The 20,647-nt window shown below is 44.4% G+C and overlaps 1 protein-coding gene across 1 annotated transcript in view; it reads right to left on the bottom strand.

The window, feature by feature from the left end:
* Window positions 1–17,675: 17,675 nt before the first annotated feature.
* Window positions 17,676–20,647, bottom strand: part of plcl1 (phospholipase C like 1) — a 49,371-nt gene continuing 46,399 nt past the window's right edge. The window contains exons 7-8 of the mRNA XM_036545417.1: window positions 19,606–19,715; window positions 17,676–17,867 (exon numbers count right to left, since the gene is read on the bottom strand). Of these exons, the coding sequence (XP_036401310.1) occupies window positions 17,685–17,867; window positions 19,606–19,715 (293 nt within the window). The 3' untranslated portion in view covers window positions 17,676–17,684. The remainder of the gene's footprint in view (window positions 17,868–19,605; window positions 19,716–20,647) is intronic.

Here is a 20,647-nt window from a genome sequence, read left to right as displayed (position 1 = left end):
GAGGGTGCACACGTGTGTGTGTGTGTGTCTGTCTGTCCTTGGGCGAGGCTGCATGCCCGTGAGCAGTTGACTGCATGCTCGTGTGCCTGCAGCCATTGTGGCTGCATGTGTGTGTAACGGCAGGTCTGCTGGACTGTGTGCACATGCATGCATCTGCACTGCATTGCAAGCCACATTAACAACAGGGGGATAAAGTTAGAGTACCCTGGAGAGAGGGAGAGAGAGAGAGAATACCAGTGAATAAATGGAATCATTGTGGGAAGGAGAGGAAAAAGAGAAAGAATCAGTGGGTGGGGAGGGAGGGGTGAGTGAGGGAAAGGGGAGGAGGTGGCTGGGGGGGGGGTCCAAGGAGAGGGAGTAAGTAAAACATATGTTATTTATTTCCTCAGTAAACAGAGAGAAATGCAGACATAATCAATAGGAAACTGGAGATGGTAAATAGGTCCTTTAATAGCCTAAACACTCAACGCTATAGTTACACGGGCACATCAGCAGTGGTTAGACTTCACAGCGAGGCTGGGCCGGGGCGGGCAGCCTTTGTTTACCAATAAAGAGTCATGATGATAAGACAAACACGGAGGAGACACAGGCAGCCGGCTCGGGAGGGCTGCGGGCCCGGCTTTCATCTTCCATTTAATGTACAGATTTCAGGGGAGACGCCACAGCGCGCGGGCCGGTGTCAGAAACCATCAGAGTGACGCTCCCTGCGACCCCTTAACCCCCAGCCGAAATGCCGGAGGAGGTAACTCACACTAAAAGATTTCCAATCGCCGCGGACGGTCGCCTTTGATTTCGCCGCTCTCGTACTAATAAATTCTCTGGAGACAAACTCAATCTAACTCTGAGGCGGATCGTCCTTAATGCCGAATACCAAATTTAGGAAAGAGTTATGTTTTTCCATTACTTACACAACATCATGAGTTTGGCAGTCGCTGAAATTAACGAAAAAATGTTACGCAAGTACTGTAACTAAAAAAGGAACATTAAATTAGTTTTTTTCAGTATAAAGGACAATCCGCCTTGCAATTAGAGTGAAACAGGCCCAGAGTTTTAAAAAAAATGTTTGAATTCATTTGAAGACAAAATGGCGCTGATAGCATAATTTACTCAAAACATGCTCCCAAATGAATTGATGTTCTGTTGTATTGAACATCAAGAAGTTATTGTATTTAACCCAAGAAGCATCATTACTAACATAGGAGGAGTGTATATATAATTTGTATTTTGGAATAGATATCATTTCTTAAATCAGTTTATAATTTATACTGATGTATAACTTACAGTCCAATCAAGTAACAAAAAACTCACGTCAGGCTCATTTTCACATATGAATCACAACATGTGATATATACTGTATATATATAATCTTTAAAAATTATAAGGTTAGACTCTGGTATTACTTCCATAAAACAGACATAAATATCTTTTAATGATCATTGTTAAACAATTAACTATTCTTCCCTGAATCCAGTGCGTGCTACAGGCTCATTGAGGACTGTGTGTGACAGAGAGGGGAGAAAGGAGGAGGGAGGAGTGGAGGTGGGAGGGAGAGAGGGAGGGAAAGAGAGGCCAGAGGATGGTGGTCAGGGTGAACCTGACCGCTCCCCTCTAAATGCATGTCCTCTGGAATTGTTTGTTGAAACCATTAATTGTCGGTATTGTACTTTCTGAGATGCTATTTTTCCCTTCTGAAGGAATGCCTGGTCCATAAAAAACAGCCACGTTTTGAAAGGAGAAAAAATGATAGTTTTGAAAAGTAATTACAGGGCCAAGTCTAACCAATATTTAACATTACAGCAAACCGCGTAGACAACCCTTGTCTCCTCTGTCTGTGTGTTGGTCTGGCTGACTGGGCCTCCCTGTCTGTCTGTCTCTGACAATGCGTCTGATCTGACCGGTACCTGTGACTTTGTGTGTGGTGTCAGTGCAAGCAGGCGATTCTGCTTCAACTGATTGTTTCTCTGTCTTAAAATCCCACTGACTGACACTCCGTATTGTCCCTGTGTGCATGTCACTAATGCCATGCTTGTGTCAACGTGTCAGTCAGTCATTTGGTCAGTGTCTGTCAATCAGCAGGCATTACTGGATGTTTACTGCCACCTGGTGTTAAGTTTGAGTAACTGCACAGTGACCAAAGGATTGGCTTTCAAACACATGTGACCAGACATTTGAACCTCTCATAAAGCAATTCATTCCACTGAAAGAATCGTGCTCCAGCAGGTATGTATAGTCACTGAATGAGGGGAGTTTCCACACAAGACATGAATGAGTCAACTTGACACTAACAACTCAGAGCAAACCAAAGTTTGTGCACCACATACAGCTGCGGCATAGCGATATCTAGCGCTGGGCATCAACAATACATTCCATTCCACTTTGCTGCGCCAACTGCATGTGGCACCATCTGGTGGTGAGTATCTGCACTGCAGCCCTCCTCCTATCCCAGCTGGGTGCCTAGCACTGCTCAGCGCACCCTAGCTGACAGCTGCAGGAGGAGAGTCCAAATTCCAGTGTGACGGAACATGTGGACCCAGTGACACACGGACTGGCAGGGGATGGCGTGTGGCCAAAACCCATGGCGCAGAGGGAAGGCCCACAGCTGAGACTCCTGGCTGGCAGTCGGGTCTCCTGGCTGGCTCGCCAACCGTGCCCAACGCTGGGTGATAAAGTCCTTCCCCTCTTGCTTTCTATAGCCAGATGCGTTTCTGTCCATTACCCTGCCTGGTACAAATCCCTCCCCCTGTCTCATTCTGTGTGGTAAAAAAAAGGACGTCCACCACTCTGTTAGCTGCCGAGCAAGAGCTTTAAAAACCATGAGAAAATAAAATTCAGGGAAAGTGTTTGGCTAGAGGTGACATATTTATGAACCAGCATTATAGGGTCACTCAGTGTGTGTGTTTAGTATAGCCAGCTATACGTTTCACCTTGGTTCAATATTAAATCATTTGTTTTGCAATAAATACATGAAATTGCTGAAGTTTTCTTCTAATAGACATGTATGGTAATCAAAAATAAAATGTTGATGATTTTTCAGAGACTAGTCCCAAATACCCTTCATGACTGAAATAGGTATGGAGGCACAAAATGTATTGATTTGACTTAAAAAAGTAAACATAAAATTATGAATGCATTTGTGGAATGGGATATCATTGTTAGAAGAAAAAGCCTGATTGCATTTGCATTCATTTGTCTCGGTTTGCATCCACAAGGCACTGCTGTTTTTAAACCATGCTTCCACTCGTTCACACACACACACACACACACACACATGTGCATGCTTACAGTATATTCACAGAATAACCAACGCAAAATTATTTAACCTCGCTAGCAGATGTGTACATACACAGATACATAAACTAGCAGGCCTGATATACATATGCAGATATGTACTTCCAACGTCTGGCATAAACATTGGTTCACCCTCACACATTCACACAACTTTGGCTCTGATGAAAGCACTGGTTCTGTTTAACATCACCTGACTGCCCTCACACACAAACACGGTTCATAAAAGCTCAGGGTTATTAATTGCACCGCGACGGGACTGCTTCCCGTTAATAACTTGAAAGGGTGTTGAGCAAATAGAGAGGGCTGTCTGTTTTAAAGAGGTTACGTGTAATTGGGGTGATCCGTCATGGAACAAGGGAGGAGGAGCAGACAATGGAGGAAAGGAAGTTAGCAATCAGCCTTGCTGTTTGCCCGTACTGCTACGCCTGCCTGTCTGTCTGCCAAGCACTGTGTCAGTGAGTCACTGGCTTTACATATATATCAGGCAATCCACCTGTATTTCAGGATAGCTGTGTGTGTGTGTATTTGTGTGTGTGAGTGTCCTCCTATCTATATGTACATCTTTCTGTCAGATTGTGTGCATGCAGGTGTCAGCGTGCTTTTCAGACAATTTATATCCATTGTTCCGAACTGATAGTGCTACTGACATTTCGTAATGCTTGACGAGTGGTCACTCATGCCATTCTACAAGACAACACCCCTCCAGCGGAGCATAGCACGCCGCAGAAGGCAATATCTCTCAAAAATATCTCTTAAGCTTTTAGAGTTGTATAATTGTAGAGCTGCTTAGCACATTTTGGTGTCAATCAGTCTCTCTGTGTCTATCTACCTAACTATTACCTCTCCCCCCCCCCCGCCCGTTCTCATGTTTAAAACTCCTCTCTCTGTCTCAAGGCCGCATGCGGGGGCTTGATGAGGAGAAATGGATCTAAAGACTCACGGGGGGGAAAATCAGTCTGTGCAATCCAGCACAGCGGGGGAATGCAGACACTCGCTGTCTCTCACCGCGTGTGTCCATGCGTGTCCATATGTGTGCGTGCGCATGTGTGTGTGTGTGTGCGGGTGTGTGTGTACATATATATATCTTAGCATCTTTTCTTTTAAAGTTTTTTTTTCTACACTAAAGGCTGCTATTTAGAGGAGAGGGTATTAAAATTAAGGCAGCCTCCTTATCATGAAGGCCACCACTATACATCACAAAGACCTCTCTGTAAGCTGCCCCCACATTTCTGAGACATCAAATTTGGGAAACCTTCACAAAACACACTGGTGTATGAGTACATCCTCGTTGTTTTTGGGGTTTTTTTTTGTAGTCTGAAAATGTTTAGAATACAGACACACTAGACATGATGGCAAGTTTAAATGTGGGGTGGGGAGAAAATGATCCACTGAAAGAGATGAGTTTTTGCCACTGTGTTGGACTGAAAAGCACTCAACCTTTGGATCTGCAGGACCGCAATGAACCAAGAAGCTCACATACTTTATACAAATATCCATATTTCCCCCCTGTGCATGTACATAACTATGGCAGTTATATTTGGGGGCTTCACATAGTCCAGATGCCCCACTGTCAGAGGCTGAAATGAATTGCTGTTTATATTTGAGGCCCGGTTTAATGAATTAGCCGGGTGCCTTGCGGTGTCAAAGCCAGCTCAAACAGAACAGACACCCCCGCCGGCCGGGGCCCTGCAGACAGTGGGACAGCGTGATTGCTTCCTCCGGGACAGGGGAGCCTGGGACGCCCAGCTCCCCTTTGAGGATTCCCTGCAATTTGTGGAGGGCATCTGGTCCCGGCCCCTGCCAGACCCTGCCTGTGTGGCTGGGCACATTATTCAGCAATTGGCACTTTGTTTAAACAAATAGCAAAATATGTATACATCCACTGGGCCTGCTATAAGCTCCAGAGACTCCAACTGCAGACCCTGCTCTTTGCATTGCACCCCCACCCCCCACGCACCACCCCCTTCATTCTTACTTCTCCTTCACACTATATCTTTAACAGTCCAGCTTTCAGGGACATTCTCTGAGGCATATTATTTCAATACCATCAAAGCTTTTATCATATATATGCATTGTAAAGGAAACAGGTTGTGAATCCATTCTGCGCTGCTGTTATTACGATCAAGCCGAAAGCCATTTCTGTATGATTGCACTGACTCAGACTCCAAGACGGTATGTGTGTTTCTGCGACTTGAGAATGTGTGCTCCGGCCAAGCCCTGTGTGCACGCTTGTAACTGAGTTTGTCTCTGTGGCCTGCACTGGGTCAGTTGTGGAAATGTTATATCATACACAACTGTGGTGCTACGTTTCCAAGTTTGTGACGCTTGTGGTGGTAAATTCTATGCACGCACAGGTCAGGTGATAACTGTGCTCTGCACAGTTGGTCATGTGACAGATCTCAGTTTTTCCATGCACTGTGCTGTGCAGGTCTGTCTTTGCGCAGTCAATCAGAAGGCAGTGCTTTTTTGCCCAACGAGACGCATCGGACGGCACGACAGACCTACAGTACCGCTCGCCGCTGTGTTCCTCAGTCCACCGCGCTCTTGGGTGAGTGAGTGCCGTGTACAGAATGTGGAAGCTGTCAGCCTGCATCAGCGGAGACAGAACGGCCGGACCGCGCTCTGACACATCGCCCCAGGACAGACAAGACTGGCAGATGGAGGGAGAAAGACACAGATCAAATGGAAGAGAGGAGGAGGAGGAGAGTGACAGGCAGAGAGAAAGGGGGACTGTCAACATGGGGAAAAAAACGAATAACTCGGAGGATGGGGGGAGGAGGCAGGAGTTTGGGGGGGGTGGGCACAACAAGACTAAGGAAATTTGAGACTACTCTGGCAGTTCGATCAATGTCAGGTACAAGGTGTGCACTTCCATTATACTTCAGTGAAATAACGATCCTACAATATTTATCTGACAACTGTGTCTGCAAAGGCACTTAGGACACGGCGAAAGAGAAGCAGTGTCCTTACGAAGCAGAACAGAGCTTTATGATTGGAAAAATCTGGAGCCGCTCTCAGAACACACACACCTACTATCCAATTTTCCACTTGTCCTCTCCTTAACCCACAACCCAAATGGGAGAGTAGACCTTGCTGCTCTGACACCTCCACACCCAGAGAAGCTTTCTTTCAGAGGCTAGTTACCAGTCTGGAGGTGATCCAGATTACCGGGACTGTGCAGGTCTGGTTTCTTTTGCTTTCCCGCCAGTGTGTCACAACAAGGGTCCGACTCCAGCAGGTATGAAAGACATGGTAATGAGAGCCATCGTTGGTGACCGCGAGTTCAATCATGCTGGTGTTGCTGTGTCAAACCAGACTCCCAACACCCGGACCAACTCGGCAGGCGACCTGAGGCTAGGCCAGATCGGTGCAGCTTAACACTTACGGCAGACGTTTCACACTCTGACAGGGAACCAGACCAAGGTGTATCATGCATTTTTATTCTTCCCAGAAAAGCGTACTTATCTCTGCTTTCATCACAGGTCTGGCAGTGAAACCTACACTCACAAATGGTTACGGGCAAACAAGAGAATCTCCTAACACCGAGTTAGAGGGGTCCGTGACAAACCGACCTGAGACCAAGAGATTACATGGTCAAGGTGCTGTCAAAAAACAAGCTACAAAAATACACAAGTTGGATGAAAATGACCCTTTGAAGGACGCTGCTCCATGAAATGGCTGCTCTTTGTATTCTCCTGCTCTCGCTTTGTACGTCTCTCTCACACAAACACGGCATCCAAGTCACATACAGCACTAAATGTCCTCACTCTCCTCTGAGAGACACCAATCTATTCAGAGCATTTAATTAGGGAGATATAGCTTACATTTCCCTACCCCCCCCCCCACCCCCACCTGGCCTCACACACACACACACACACACACACACACACACACACACACACCAGCTATGGCAACTGGTTATTTCAAGTTCTTCACAGTGGGTTGAGGGAGATGGGCCATTTCTCTTTGTTTTCCTCAGCTTTTCTCTCTCTCTCTCTCTTTCCTTCTTCCATTTTTTTATTCCTTTCTTTCATCTCCAGCAGGGATTCTGAGCCAAGATCCCAGAGTCCCCTGCCTGTTGTGTCTTTGTGTGGATGGGATGGGGGGGTGGGGGGGGGGGGGGGGGGGGGGGGGGGCTGTGGCTGGAAAGATTGCTGTAATTATGGAGAGATACCTGTTCATTTAGCACACAGTTGGACCCCATTCGCTACATTTAGGCACCAATTAACCAGCACCGGCTATTAACAAGTTACCACCACTGTCTCTCTCCTTGCTGCTGTGCTGGAGAGAGACAGAGGGAACAAAAAAGGGAGGGGGGGTGTGTGTGTGTGTGTGTGTGGGGGGGGGGGGGGTTATAATGATGAAAGACAAACAACAACGCAGGACAAAAAAAAAAGCTCCCATAGCCATTGTGTGCTAATTTCACCTGCCTTTAAATGAACAGTGCCGAGATGGTGCTCAGCAAGGACGGGAGGGGAACGAGGAACAAGGAAGGGAAGACGGGAAGAAACAGGGGGAGGGGGGGGGGGGGGGGGGGGGGGGGGGGGGGGGGGGGGGGGGGGGGGGGGGGGGGGGGGGGGGGGGGGGGGGGGGGGGGGGGGGGCAGAGAAGAAAGAGAAGACCGGAGAAGGAGAGGAGAAAGAGAGGCAAGACAGCTGAGAAAGAGAAGAGTAGGGAGAAGACAGGGGAGAGTTGCAGAGGCCATAAAGGAGGTGCTGGAGGTGTTTGAATGAGAGTGATTATGAGACAATGGTGCACAATGTGGCGTCTGATTGCTGGAGCATTCTTTAGTCCCTGGGGGGCGGACTATCTGTGCGGTTTTGGGCTTGAGGACACACATCTGATTTAGTGAGGCAATTACATTTCCTCAATGCAAAAGATGAAGACATTCATAAGCCTCGCATTTATACGTTGTAAAAAATGATATATGGAAAGATGGTTGTAGTTAACAACTAGAAGAAATTCTTTCCCTGCTTAATTTTAAGATGATCAATCCTACCAGCTCTAACTCATATTGTGCTGCGTGCCGGAGACAAATTCTGGAACCAATGTCATCCATTAATATCTGTGTATGAAGGATCAAAAGGATAGCCAGCAGTCATTACTGGCCTGTAACGTCCTCCTGCTAAATGGCTGAAGCTCACTGGGGCTGGGCTAGCAGTTGGGTGGACATGGTTGGACAAGACCAAGCCGCTGCTGCTGGAGGTGGTGCTGGTTAGCCAGCATGGGGCAGCTTTCCCTCTGGACAAAGTATAAAATCAATGCTCCAGAGCAGCGAGAGGGACACTGTGCTGTAGGAGACATGTCTAACAAATGAGATATCAAAGCAAGGCCCATTGGTCGAGGGCAAATTCCCAAACTGACCATATATTTGTTCCCCTGTTTAACTAGTTAAATAAATTTCAGTCTATCCAACTCTCCGTGGCTCCATGGAGAACCCCCTCGAGAACTTGACATTACAGCACAAGTGGCTTCATCCTAGAAACCAAAAGTCTGTATCTGCTAATTGTAAGCATGATGTCATTTGTCTTGGATTATGTAAAGAGATGAGCAAGAAGAGTATACATATACATATATGTATGTATATATCAATGCATATAACACAAAACAGTGATAGCACAGCACTGCACAAATATCTGTGTGCAAAAGAGAGACAGCCTTCTCTTTCACAGTCAAAAGAACAATGATGCAACTCTCTACAGTTCTGCAAAATGCAATAAAATTATGTGAGGAAATGATAAGGAGAGAAAGGAAATGTGCAGGATGGGGAAAAAGAAATGGAAATAAAGAAATAAAAAAATCCAGGTATACAGAGATGGAAGAGTGCGCATACTGTTTCAGCAATCACCAAAAGTACGAGAGCTAGACAGAGCCGAGGTGGGAGGCAGAGAAGGAGAAGAGAAAGAGGATGGAGGAGAAACGGTGCCACCTCTTCAGGGAAAGTTTGTCAGCGAAACTTTTCAATCAGGACCCTGTGGTCCCCTGCATGTTCTTAATACATTACAGATAATGGAGGCGGTAATTTGTCGCCTCGCGCTCGGGGGAAGCACACGGTGCTATTGTCGGCGTCCCTTTGTTGTGGTTAAAAGAGGGAAAAATAAGATGCAATTTGAAGACTTTTAAGAGCGATCTTTTGTCAATCACTGAGAAATTACTGCTCTGGGAAGCCTATAATTAAATCCAAAGTGCTTCTTCGTGGCGCGCGGCGAACTAAAATTAACTGGGCTTTATTAATGCTCTGAGCTGCAGCTCCGAGGCCCACGCTCATCACAGAGGCCGTCGCTACCTGCGTAGCTAAACGCTCCTCTCTCCCAGCGGTGCAGCGCCACTTTCACACTGTCACGCCAATGCCTAAAGAGGGGAATAAAAATGTCCAAGCTGGTTACAACTCGCTGAAAGATTTTGAGTGAACGCTCACGCGTGTGCGGTCACTGTAACTGCCGTTCAAAGCATCCTGTCCTAAACAAAATACGAATTGGTAGGACACCACCATAAAGGAAGTACTTAAACGCAGCAGCTCCAGAACAAATCTTGCTACATATGTTGAATGCAGAGTTCCTGTGATGTAAAATAGATGCTAGATCCCTATATTTTTTAATGTCATGAATCTGAATGCCAATTCTCACAGACCGTGCCCACTATTTTATGTGCACTTACATCATACAACATATGACATGTTATCAACACGCTTCACACATGGGATGCTGACAAAGTGAAGCTGAAGATATGTAAACACGTGGAAGCCACCGCTCATACACCTCTCGTACACACTCCAACACTCCTGTTTCATTACACTCATACCTACACAATTCACTGATCCCATATTCTACATGCAAACATGCATCCACTTCCAGCCAGTTACTTCACAGACCTACAGAAGCCATGATCAGCCATTCCTAAGTTACCAGACACTGGCCATGGGAAGGCATCAGAGGAACTGGGAGGTACCACCGAGCTCATGGCTTCAGGAGCCATGAAGGGGCCATTTATTTTCAGCGTCTGGATTTCCGAAATCTCCCAGGGAGGGTAAACCGCGCTCTTCCTCAGCGCGGCCCACTGCGGTGGCCTGGCCCCGTGGATACCCCGTCCCCCCGCTGGTCCCCGGCGAGCAGGGGCAGACGGGCATGCTCTGATGTGGAGCAGCAGCCAGATGTTCCCCCTGCATTAGGAGTTGACGGCCTGTCGTGTCGTCCCCCCGGTTATCACAGACTCAAATCATATCCCATCTGCTCCTGTCCCCCCCTCCCTGAGCACTCCCCCGGGACTCCCCCCTGCCACAAGCAACCAGCGTAGAACAGGACAAGGGCTGGGGTGGATGGTGGAGATGGGGAGAAGGAGAAAGGGAAACTTGAATGTACCAGAGAGGAGAGAAAGACTCTTAAAACAACTTCCACAGCCTGCAACAGTCTTTACTGGCTTTATACCTGGAGGGTGTGGAGCAACTCTGGTGATGTAGAGGAGCTGCCAGATTGTAACCCTGAGTAGCTGTATGACAATGGGGAAAAAGTCATATTGTCTACCCATAATTCTGTAGGTGTGCTGTGATTCCCACCTTCCTGACCACAGTGATTTAGTTTTATTATACACTCCTATCCATTTGTACATAACAGTCAGTACTTTGAATGTGTACATTATGAATATGCTACCACACCATTTGTAGATTTCGAAGATAAATGTGATTCTGGCCTTCCATTTGAAAATATGAATAAAAATATCTGCCCCAATGCAGAGGTGAATCTGCAGGCACTCAAGATAAAAGCGTATCAATGAAACTATACAAATAACACATGATGTGTAATCACAGATGCTCCCAGACAACCCATAATACCACAGATCAAGATTATCAAGGCTGTAATATGAGCAACTTTGCTCTTTACCTTAGGTACTGTGGCTTTCTCCTGTAATGATATTTATTGTGTTTTTCCCTTCAATGACAAAATGCAATCTAACACACTATGAAGAGAACTAATCTGGAGAAATGTAAGGATAACAAAAATTATTAAATACATTTAATGAGAGTAAACTGATTCTTTAATTGACACAACAGTCTGCTGATATGAATGTGATCTTGTATCTAATATCTAAAAATATTTAATAGCACAGGCTGCACAGTTCACAGGCTGCCAAAAAGCAGTCAAGCTGAATGGATGGGGACTATGTGCTACAGTTAATAAGGATGTGACATCTGGAGAAATTAAAAGACAAAAAAAAAGGGGGGGGGGGGGGGGTGCGGAAAGAGTGAAAGCTGAAAAAGTTTCCCAAAAATAGGCCATGTTGTGTGTGGCCAGTGAGTCAGGCTAAGAGGCTAAGAAACTAGTCATTTGTCCACATCTTGAAGCAACCAAGATGCACTAGCCAAAAGGGAGAGGAATGAGAGAACACTCGGGGAAGTCATTCGTGTATGAAAATGTCAGGCAGGACTCCCAGGACACTACAGACAGGACACCACAAAGTATTTCAGTGACATCTAGACACTATGAAGAGTACAATGTACAAGCAGGACAATGCAAGTGAGAATGGTATGTCTGAAAAGTATCTGTGAAAAGGTACTGCCATAATAAATATAAATAATATATGTACTTTCACAACATCAGCTGTGACGTGGGTATGAGAAATATACGTAAGTTATGCAAGGTAGAAAAAATCGGAGAGAACGGCTCAAATCATGCAGTAGATAAACAATCGACTGAAACTCTATATACACGGGGACAGTCAACAGTTCTATTCTAAGCTTTATCTGTGGCTCGCGCTGTGAACCACTCGTTTATTTTCAATAATTAACGTGCATTTACTAATATCTATACCTCCTTTGAATATATGATGTGGTGAGTTTAACTCTACGGTAAAGCCGTCACGTTAAAATACTTCACTTTGAAGTAATGTAAATTTAGCATATTGCGTACCTGAACATGTAACCACAGGATTTTTGCTGTGTATGTTCCTTCGTCCGTTGGAATCACCGGTTCCGTTTATGCAAGACGTTGTCCCGGCAAACTGCAAGTCCGCCTTGAAAACACGTTGAACGTTTGCACAAACCTAACATGCAAGGCAAAAATGCATTTATACTGTTCTTTAAGCCACCAAACTAATCTATTCTACAAACTGGACAAAATGTCAGCTTCTCAAGACATTACTTCAATTATTTAATTGGCGTGTTTGAAACGTCGAAGAGTAAGTGTTCGGTACATTTCAGAGAACACGGCAACGCGAAACACAACCTACAAATATATGGTAAATATATGGTAGATATAACCTACAATACAGAAGTGACATTTTCACAGAATTTTAACTTAGAATGAATTTAAACAGCAAAAGTGTTTTCAGATTATTCATTAGATTTTACTAGTCTACGCTGCGGTACGATAGCTTCCTTGGTTTTGCAAACGGCCTTTCTCTTAAGCAAAATTTATATTTTGAAAAATAATTTTCGTTTCTCACAGTATTCTATAAATGATGCTCATAAATATAGTCACGAGTTTGCTCTACCTTTAAACATTAGTTCTATTTCGAAATATATTAATCTAAAGTGGAGTTTTTCTACCTTTTTAATCCAGCCGTCTCTGGCAGGTCGCGCAAAAGACCACAGGCTGGGCTGATTGCAGGTGATATTAATCAAACGTGTTCCGTTTGCATTTGAACATTGCGTTTACTATGCCGCTTTACAAATAATGTGCAATACCAAATTAAAATTACAACTTAAAATAACAAATTACAGACATGCATTAACAACCAAAAACGTAATTAACTTTAGTAAACAGAACCATTACTTCTTCATTTTTGCTGCTGTGGGTTTTTTTTTTTTTTTTTTTTTAGCAGATTTACAATTCAATTTCATAATTGTAGATTTGTCAATTTAAAAGCAAAACGACGAGCAACGACCAACGTAGATTAGTGTAAACTGGAATCAAAATCTGAAAGCGGCTAAAATATGGGCACTCTTCTCTTATAACATAGCACCATCTGCTGGTTAAAAAACAAAATGTACAGATTTCCACCGAAACGGTCCCGGGTCTATGAATGTAAAGCATTTACCTATTTTTGTTACGCACTGCTGACCATGGGTATAAAAAAGCTGAGGAAAGTTTAATTCACAGCAGGTGAACCTAACTACTGTAACTGCTGGAAATAAACGGGGGACTGGCCATAGGCGGTGTGACAGTGGGATCATCAGTGTTAAGGGTAGACACAAAGGTATGCATCTGGTGTCTACCTGTCACCTACAAACGTTCTGTATGCAAACAGGCTAAACCCGAGACGTTCTGGAGCAGCATGCTCATCAGAGACTGCGTATAGTATGTCTGGGACACATGCTGAACTGGGCACAGAGCTATTGGAAGAGTGGAACATGAAACCATGAAATGTCCTTTTTATATCTGTGCTGCTTTGGGTACCAACACTACTGGATGCCAATGGAGGACATGCATAATGCTGACAATCTACTGTGAAACTGTGGACCCCAGTACTTCTGTGGACACTAGAAATAAACAACTGTCCTGAAATATTCCACCTATGCATTTTGCATGACATATGGAAATATCCATAATGTTATATATTCTTCATTTAACAAAGTATGTCCCATTACATTCTTAATCATTTTAACTCATTTAATCATTTTAATTAATAATTATTAATATTTTTTTAAAGTTAATATACAGGAATCAACCTGAATGTAAAACTTACTACTATTTATGCAGATTTGTAGAAGTGAAAAGATTTACCACCGGTTCCTTTTCAAATAAACTGCAAAAGTGCACCCGTCTGTGCTTTGAAACCACAGTGCAATCAGGCCACATTTGACCACATGGCACTAATGATGTCAGAAAAATGACCCAGAGCATGAGAGATGAAGAGAGAGAATCACAGACAAAGTAGAGAAGAGGACAAACTGAGACACCGTCAGTAAAAGATCATCTGATTTAGTCTGGGACACATCTGTAACATTTGTTAATCAAATAGAATACAAATTGGCTTTTTAAAATAAAAGCAATGTACCTGTCATTTTGTAAAACAGTTCTTGCTTTCAATAAATATATAATATATATTTTTTACAATGACAAAATAACAAGAGTGAAATAAAATTATGAAAAAGTAAAAAAAAAAAATATATATATATATATATATAAGCAGACAGAGAGACACACAGTTTTGAGCATGGTAGTCACACTAAAGACAGCTGAGTTAATTAAGACACATGAGTTAGCAACAGTACACTATGGAATAGTACCACAAAAAGGTTTAGATTTGATCACAATACTGCAGGGCTCACATTACTGATGTAATAACCACTTTAAGTCATGGTATTCTGTTGTTCTTTAAAGTGCACTGCCTAAGGGTTCATGTTGCCTGCCACTCTGGCTTGTCAATAGTACTGACATGTAGGATTACTGAGACACGGACTCCTTCTCCCCCAACCCCCCCCCCAACCCCCCAATCCCCTTCTATTTACACCGCAATTTAACTTCACGTACACCGGAACAGAAAGGTAATACTTCCCTCTCAAACAAATGTTTACAATGAAATATTTAAAAGCAGGCCCGTGTCAGGTAAGTGGATCCTTGGGAACTAGGTCAAGGCAGGGTCACAAAGGTGAAGAGGGTCGAAAAGAGGGTCAGGCCCAGTTCTAGAATCACTGCATTCGAATTACACTGAATGGATGGAGCATCTTGTTTAAGGCTCCACCGGCAACCTCATGCAACACAGTATCTTGGTACAACCTCTCATATATTCTTGAACAGCACTTTGGGTGCACAAACACGGACACGTACATACAAACAACCACACCTAGAAACTGTATCAGCCCTGTCACAGGTCACCTTTCAGTTCAGCTATGACTCAACCAAGCATCACAGTAACACTAGGAACTCTACCTCATGGAGAGACACAGCCGGAAAAGGTGTTTGGTAATACTTGTGCACCTCAAATACAATCACAAAGCTCCACTTTCAAGAAGAAGGGGAGAAAAGTGACGATGAGGAGGGACAGAAGAAAGTAGGGACAACAAGGAGAAATAAAGGTGAAGACAGACGACAGAAAAGAGACAGAGAACAGAGTTGACAAATAGAGAAGGAATAGGGTGAACAACTCAACGGAACAGTCAGAGGCAGAGTGTGAGGATGAAACAAATCTTGTGGACATTCAACAGAGAAAACGGCATTCCTAAAATCCAGGGTGGAACAGCGGCTAATCAGTTGTAACTACATTTGAAGTAAATAAGCCAGTTTATTTTCAAAATGTTTTTGTTGTTATTGTTATTTTACATAATTTTGTATTACTTATTTGCAGTGTTCATTTCATGTCATTTAAGCCAACAGTTTTCACTTCGGTTAAGAAAAGAAAAAAAAAGTCACATAACCACAACTGACACACTGATTGACAGTTTAAAGTTCGCACCACACAAGTAGGTTAACTGTTATCACCAAGGAGGGTACGTCTTAAGGTAGATTTCTATCTCAAGGGCCTTTGAAAGTAGGCTAGTCCTACAGCAGCAATGACAGCCATTTCCCAAGATGGTCAGAAACCAGTAATATTTAGATAAATGCTAATAAGGTCAAAGTGTCACTTAGACAGGCAAGCTCGGCAAGCCTGTGCATTTTAAGGCTTGAATTTGTCACATATCCACAAGGCTAATCTTTTATTTTAGGCTTTCATTGTTAAGTTACATGATCTTAAACAATGTTAATGATTTTATAGCGCAGGTGCAGTTGATAAATTCCATCATTGTTGTGTATGGAAAACTCCAAAGGATCAACACTGTAGACTGTCTTATGCTCCATATTTTCCTCCTTAGGGCAAAATACAGGATGCTGAAGGAACCATACCCCTATTCAGCAACCTGTCTCAGGGTATGTCGGGGGCACCAATCACATATTAAAGTTAGTAGCGTCTCAGGTAATGTTAGCCATTCATTTGGCTACAGCCTTTATTGACCCAAACTCTGGGATTCTTTTATTAAACTACTTAAACTGCACCGCCACATTGTGGGTACAGCAGCAGTCCCAGCTCAGATTCTACATATTCTGAGTACTCTCACAATGTGTTTGCAATGCTGTGTGCTGCCACAAGTGTCGCAGCAACACTGTGAGAACGTTTCCTGTTAGCTCAGGTAGCAGGCCTTTGTGCAACCCTGGCCTACGCGTGTAACGCATCAAATTCTCATGTTCACAGTCCAGCATGAATGTTTCAGCACGCATCTAGAGCTACATCAGGAGCCGATGTCCGGGGCGCGACATCTGAGACACTTGACACACCTCGGCCACAGGGTCACGCGAACGGGGTGACAGCTCTCGAGTTTCTACCTTCTCCGAGGAGATCAGTCGTGGGGGACACTTGTGCCCCCCTCATCTCAGATTGAGTTACCTATGCAGCGGCACTTACACCGAGCGGCAGTCCCACAGCTCCGTGAGCAACTGCATGGAGGGAAATGGAACCTGGGTAGTGGGACAACATGACATCACTCCCTTATTTCAGCACTCCGTAGTTTCTGACATCAAGGGCTGATCCACGATCCGATTATCTAACCATTATCATGACCCTAATCATCATGTTTAAAGAGCTAAAGCCGATCCTGGGTCAGCACTTGAGGGCAGAATCTATATTTATATGAAACTACCTTTGTACACCCCACTCTATATTTACACACATACATTCTAGTAGCTTATGCATGTAGTTGAATTAAATACTGAAGAGTGTGTCTCAAAGGGCACAGTGAATGCTCCTTACACAGGATACAACCCTTTCTAATGTCCAGGGTCTAACATGGGGCTTTAGACAGAAGATTCAGACAGGTTCCAGCTAACATGTGATCTCCTCAATGCATCTCAGCAAGGTTCAGATAATGCAATTGCTTGGGTTGGGGGAAAGTTAATGTTTTCTGTTTGCATGCTTTGTATGTCTAAGGCTCCGGTCTTGATGTAAACCCCGAGGCAGCACTATACCTTTTTGAACTCGACCATTCCTTTTTTATTGCCAATATCCATGCTAATGTATGTCAGAGTGATTTCTCTCTGCTCTCTCCAACCGTCATCTAGTTCTGTCCTACATGTAACATACATGTAGTTCCCTCTGCTCCGTCCTGCCAGTGAAAAGCCCTTATTTGCAGTATCTTCACAAACACATGGCTGTTTAATGCACACAGAGCTTGTGTACAGAGGGGGGATGAAAAGCCTTGTCATGTGTTGGGTCACTACTGATAAACAGACTTTAAAACTGGCAACGCCACAGTCCCATGCTGTGTTTAGATAAGTCTTGTCCTACACTTAGCAGGCTTCTCTTCAATCTGTCACAGCGGAGAAAGAACAGACCACAACACTTCCCCCGCGTCCTGTCCATCTTGCTCCCTCGTTCTCTCAGTGTGCCGTTCGGGCTGGCAGGGGAGGGGGGGGGGGGGGGGTGGTGTCTCAGATACGCCCGTTGCCCTGGGCGCTGCCTCTCCTGGTGTGGGCGCTGTGCTCGGAGGCTGGGTGGGGGGTGTACTGGAGGTCCAGGGAGGCGGTCAGTCCACACGCCTCACACGCCAGGGCCAGCTGCCTCAGGGCGTCCAGGGCGTCGGCCTTCGCGCTGCGCAGGAGGTCACACTGACCCTGCGGCACAGAGGCAGGGGAGAGAGAGAGAGAGAGAGAGATTTAAATACTGTCTCACGCTTTCGCGGATATCGCCACGCTCACACCAGCCCCATGAGAGAGCCGACTTTACTGTCACGCTCAGAGGGGACGTGTCCCGCTGTCATCGGGGACAGGGATGGAGAGAGAGAGAGATGACAATGATGATAGCTGAGGAAGAACTTTGATCTCCTCCTAGGAGAGGGGAGAATAAGAGCGTCGCCCACATGGTACGCTTTGGCATGTCATTGCCTGAGAGACACTGAGCAACCATAAGCAGAGACCAAAACCAGTCAATGTTTGCTGGTAGTAATGTCTTGATTGCCACTGCCTGTGTTCTTGCATGTGTAGCTGATGTGTTATGGAAGGCTGATTTATGTGTTGTACACTTCTTTTCATGTTTGTTGAATTGTGGCTGCTGTGGCAATACTATATAAGGCCATGGCAATAAAGCGAATATAAATGAAAGAGGATGAAAGAGAAAAGAATGGGCTTGAGAGAGAGAGAGAGAAATCACATCATTTCTGTACAGAGCATTCTCTGTATGAATGTTTGTTTCGGTTTAAAAGCAGAAACATATGTTTGTCATATCAGTTAAGCTTAGTGAATGATCTGAATTGATGTTAATAGCAACATTACTACAACAATGCAATGACATGAATAATGCACAATGAATTGGAAAAGCTGAAGAGAAAGAACTGAAAATCGAGACAGAGAGAGAGAGAGGGAGGGACAGAGAACTGAAAACAGAATTACTTTAAATTGAATTACATATATATTCTAAATTAAAGGAGAAACATTTAAATTAGATTTAAATGTCCATGTTCCACTGCCAGAACCTGAATTAACAAAAGCATGTCAGTTTTACAAAGGGAGAAACTGCACAACTGGTTGCGTAACAGGTTCAAACTCGCTATTGCCTTATATCCACATGTGGGCAAAACCTATTGCAAACAGGACACTGTCTCTAATGTCCCTAAGAGAACCTAGTAAATCATAAGCGTGTTAAAATTACTACTATTACTCACCGACCTTTTGTTACTGTTGTGATAATTACCATTTTATTATTAATTATGCTATTTATATTCATTAATTTTTTTGTTATCGTTTTGTAATAATTTTGTTATTGTTTCATTTTTCTTACATATTACATTTTCTAAATCTTTTGATACTCTACTTAAGCTGCATCCATTCAGTTATTGTTTCGTCTCTTTAATTAAGTGTTATAAATTGATGGTTCCTTACAGACTAAAATGGGGATATTTAGGCCTGAATACAAGCATTTGTCCTTAACCTCAAGGGTATGTTTCTTCTTTTTTTCTTCAGAAATATTTTGGCGAGTCTAGCGATCAGTAGAATAAATGACTGTTTTAGTAGTGAACACACTTGGTGTTTAATTCTGAGTCAAAGCTACGGAACCCTGACCTTAGCACTCCGCATTTAGCACTGTCTACATAACTGGGATGATGAATATGTGAGAGATATATATAGCCAGGAGAGGTGCAGTACCCTGATACCTGAAGATTCAGCAGCCTCTGAAAAACATTCATTTCCCCTAACAGCAGGTGGGCAAGGCACTGGCTTAAGTGATGACTACATTTGTAGCTGCACACCGAATGAGAGGGGTATGCTGCCTTACAGGAAATGGAATCACAGGTCACGCTGGCCACCTGGACACACCCACCCCTCTCCATGCCCCGCCCTTCCCCTCCCCTCATACCTTCAGCACCGTGATGTTCCACGTAAAGCTCTCCACTGCTTTGCTCTGCTTTCGGCCCTTCAATCCCTCCTTCTCCACAAGCCTGGGCAAGTCTTCATGGAACTCCATGCCTGATTGGAGGAAACATCTTAAGTACAAAACCTCTGTGCTTGCTGACTCGTAGGACTGTCTGTTATCCTCCATCAGGCCCCGTTAACATCGCCTTCGATATTACAAGCCGTGTGACCTTGGAGAGGGCCCAAGGATCCCTGGAGGTGCTCCAGGTCCACCTTGTCTATAATGTGCTAACAAGTGGACTGGATGTGTACGTTATTGGGCTGTTCCCTTCCAAATTCTCTACGATTTCTTCTACAAAGTGCTCAAAAAGAATGTCCTTTACCTTAAATGGTGAACACACATATATGCCGAAACATAATTTACCAAGAGCCCACTTTCAGTAACTGGAACTGAGGCTGAAAACTCATTCAAGAGAATTTAAGTTAAGTGACATGTTGGTCTTTGAAACCAAACAAAGGGAAACTGAAGACATAAAACCTTGGCGCAGCCAGCTAGCACTTGTCCAAGATTGACGACTGTATTTGCTCGGCATGAGCCCACACTTACTCTGTCTCTTCGCCTGTTGCCTCCCCTGCTTTACCAGTATTTTTCTCCCATCTCTCCCTCCATCAAGCGTCTTCCTATTTTTCTCTGTATGCCTCGTCATTCTTCCTCATCCGTCCCTTACTTTTTTGCTCTTTGTGTCTCCCCATTCCCCCTCTGTGTTTCTATCCTCTTTATCTCTTTCTCTCTCTCTCTCTCTCTCTCTCTTTCTCGTTCTCCATCTATCACTTTCTCTCTGGGTTCCTTCTCTCTGAATTACACATCAGCAGGTTGCCATCTCCCTCCTATGTCTCCACTTCAAACTGGAACACACATATCTGTCCAGCCAATCTGCCAAGTAGCTAGTGGCCACTTCACCCCAGGACCCCCGAATCAGTTTTTCATTTTCTCTCTGTTCTGGTTTTATTAACTTCGTGCAGGGCCGATGAGGACACAAGCCAAG

This window comes from Megalops cyprinoides, chromosome 14 (genome assembly GCF_013368585.1).
Source record: "Megalops cyprinoides isolate fMegCyp1 chromosome 14, fMegCyp1.pri, whole genome shotgun sequence".
Classification (NCBI taxonomy): Eukaryota; Metazoa; Chordata; class Actinopteri; order Elopiformes; family Megalopidae; genus Megalops; species Megalops cyprinoides.
Note: the sequence above shows the minus strand (reverse complement) of the source record. Positions and strands in the feature narration are given on the sequence as shown.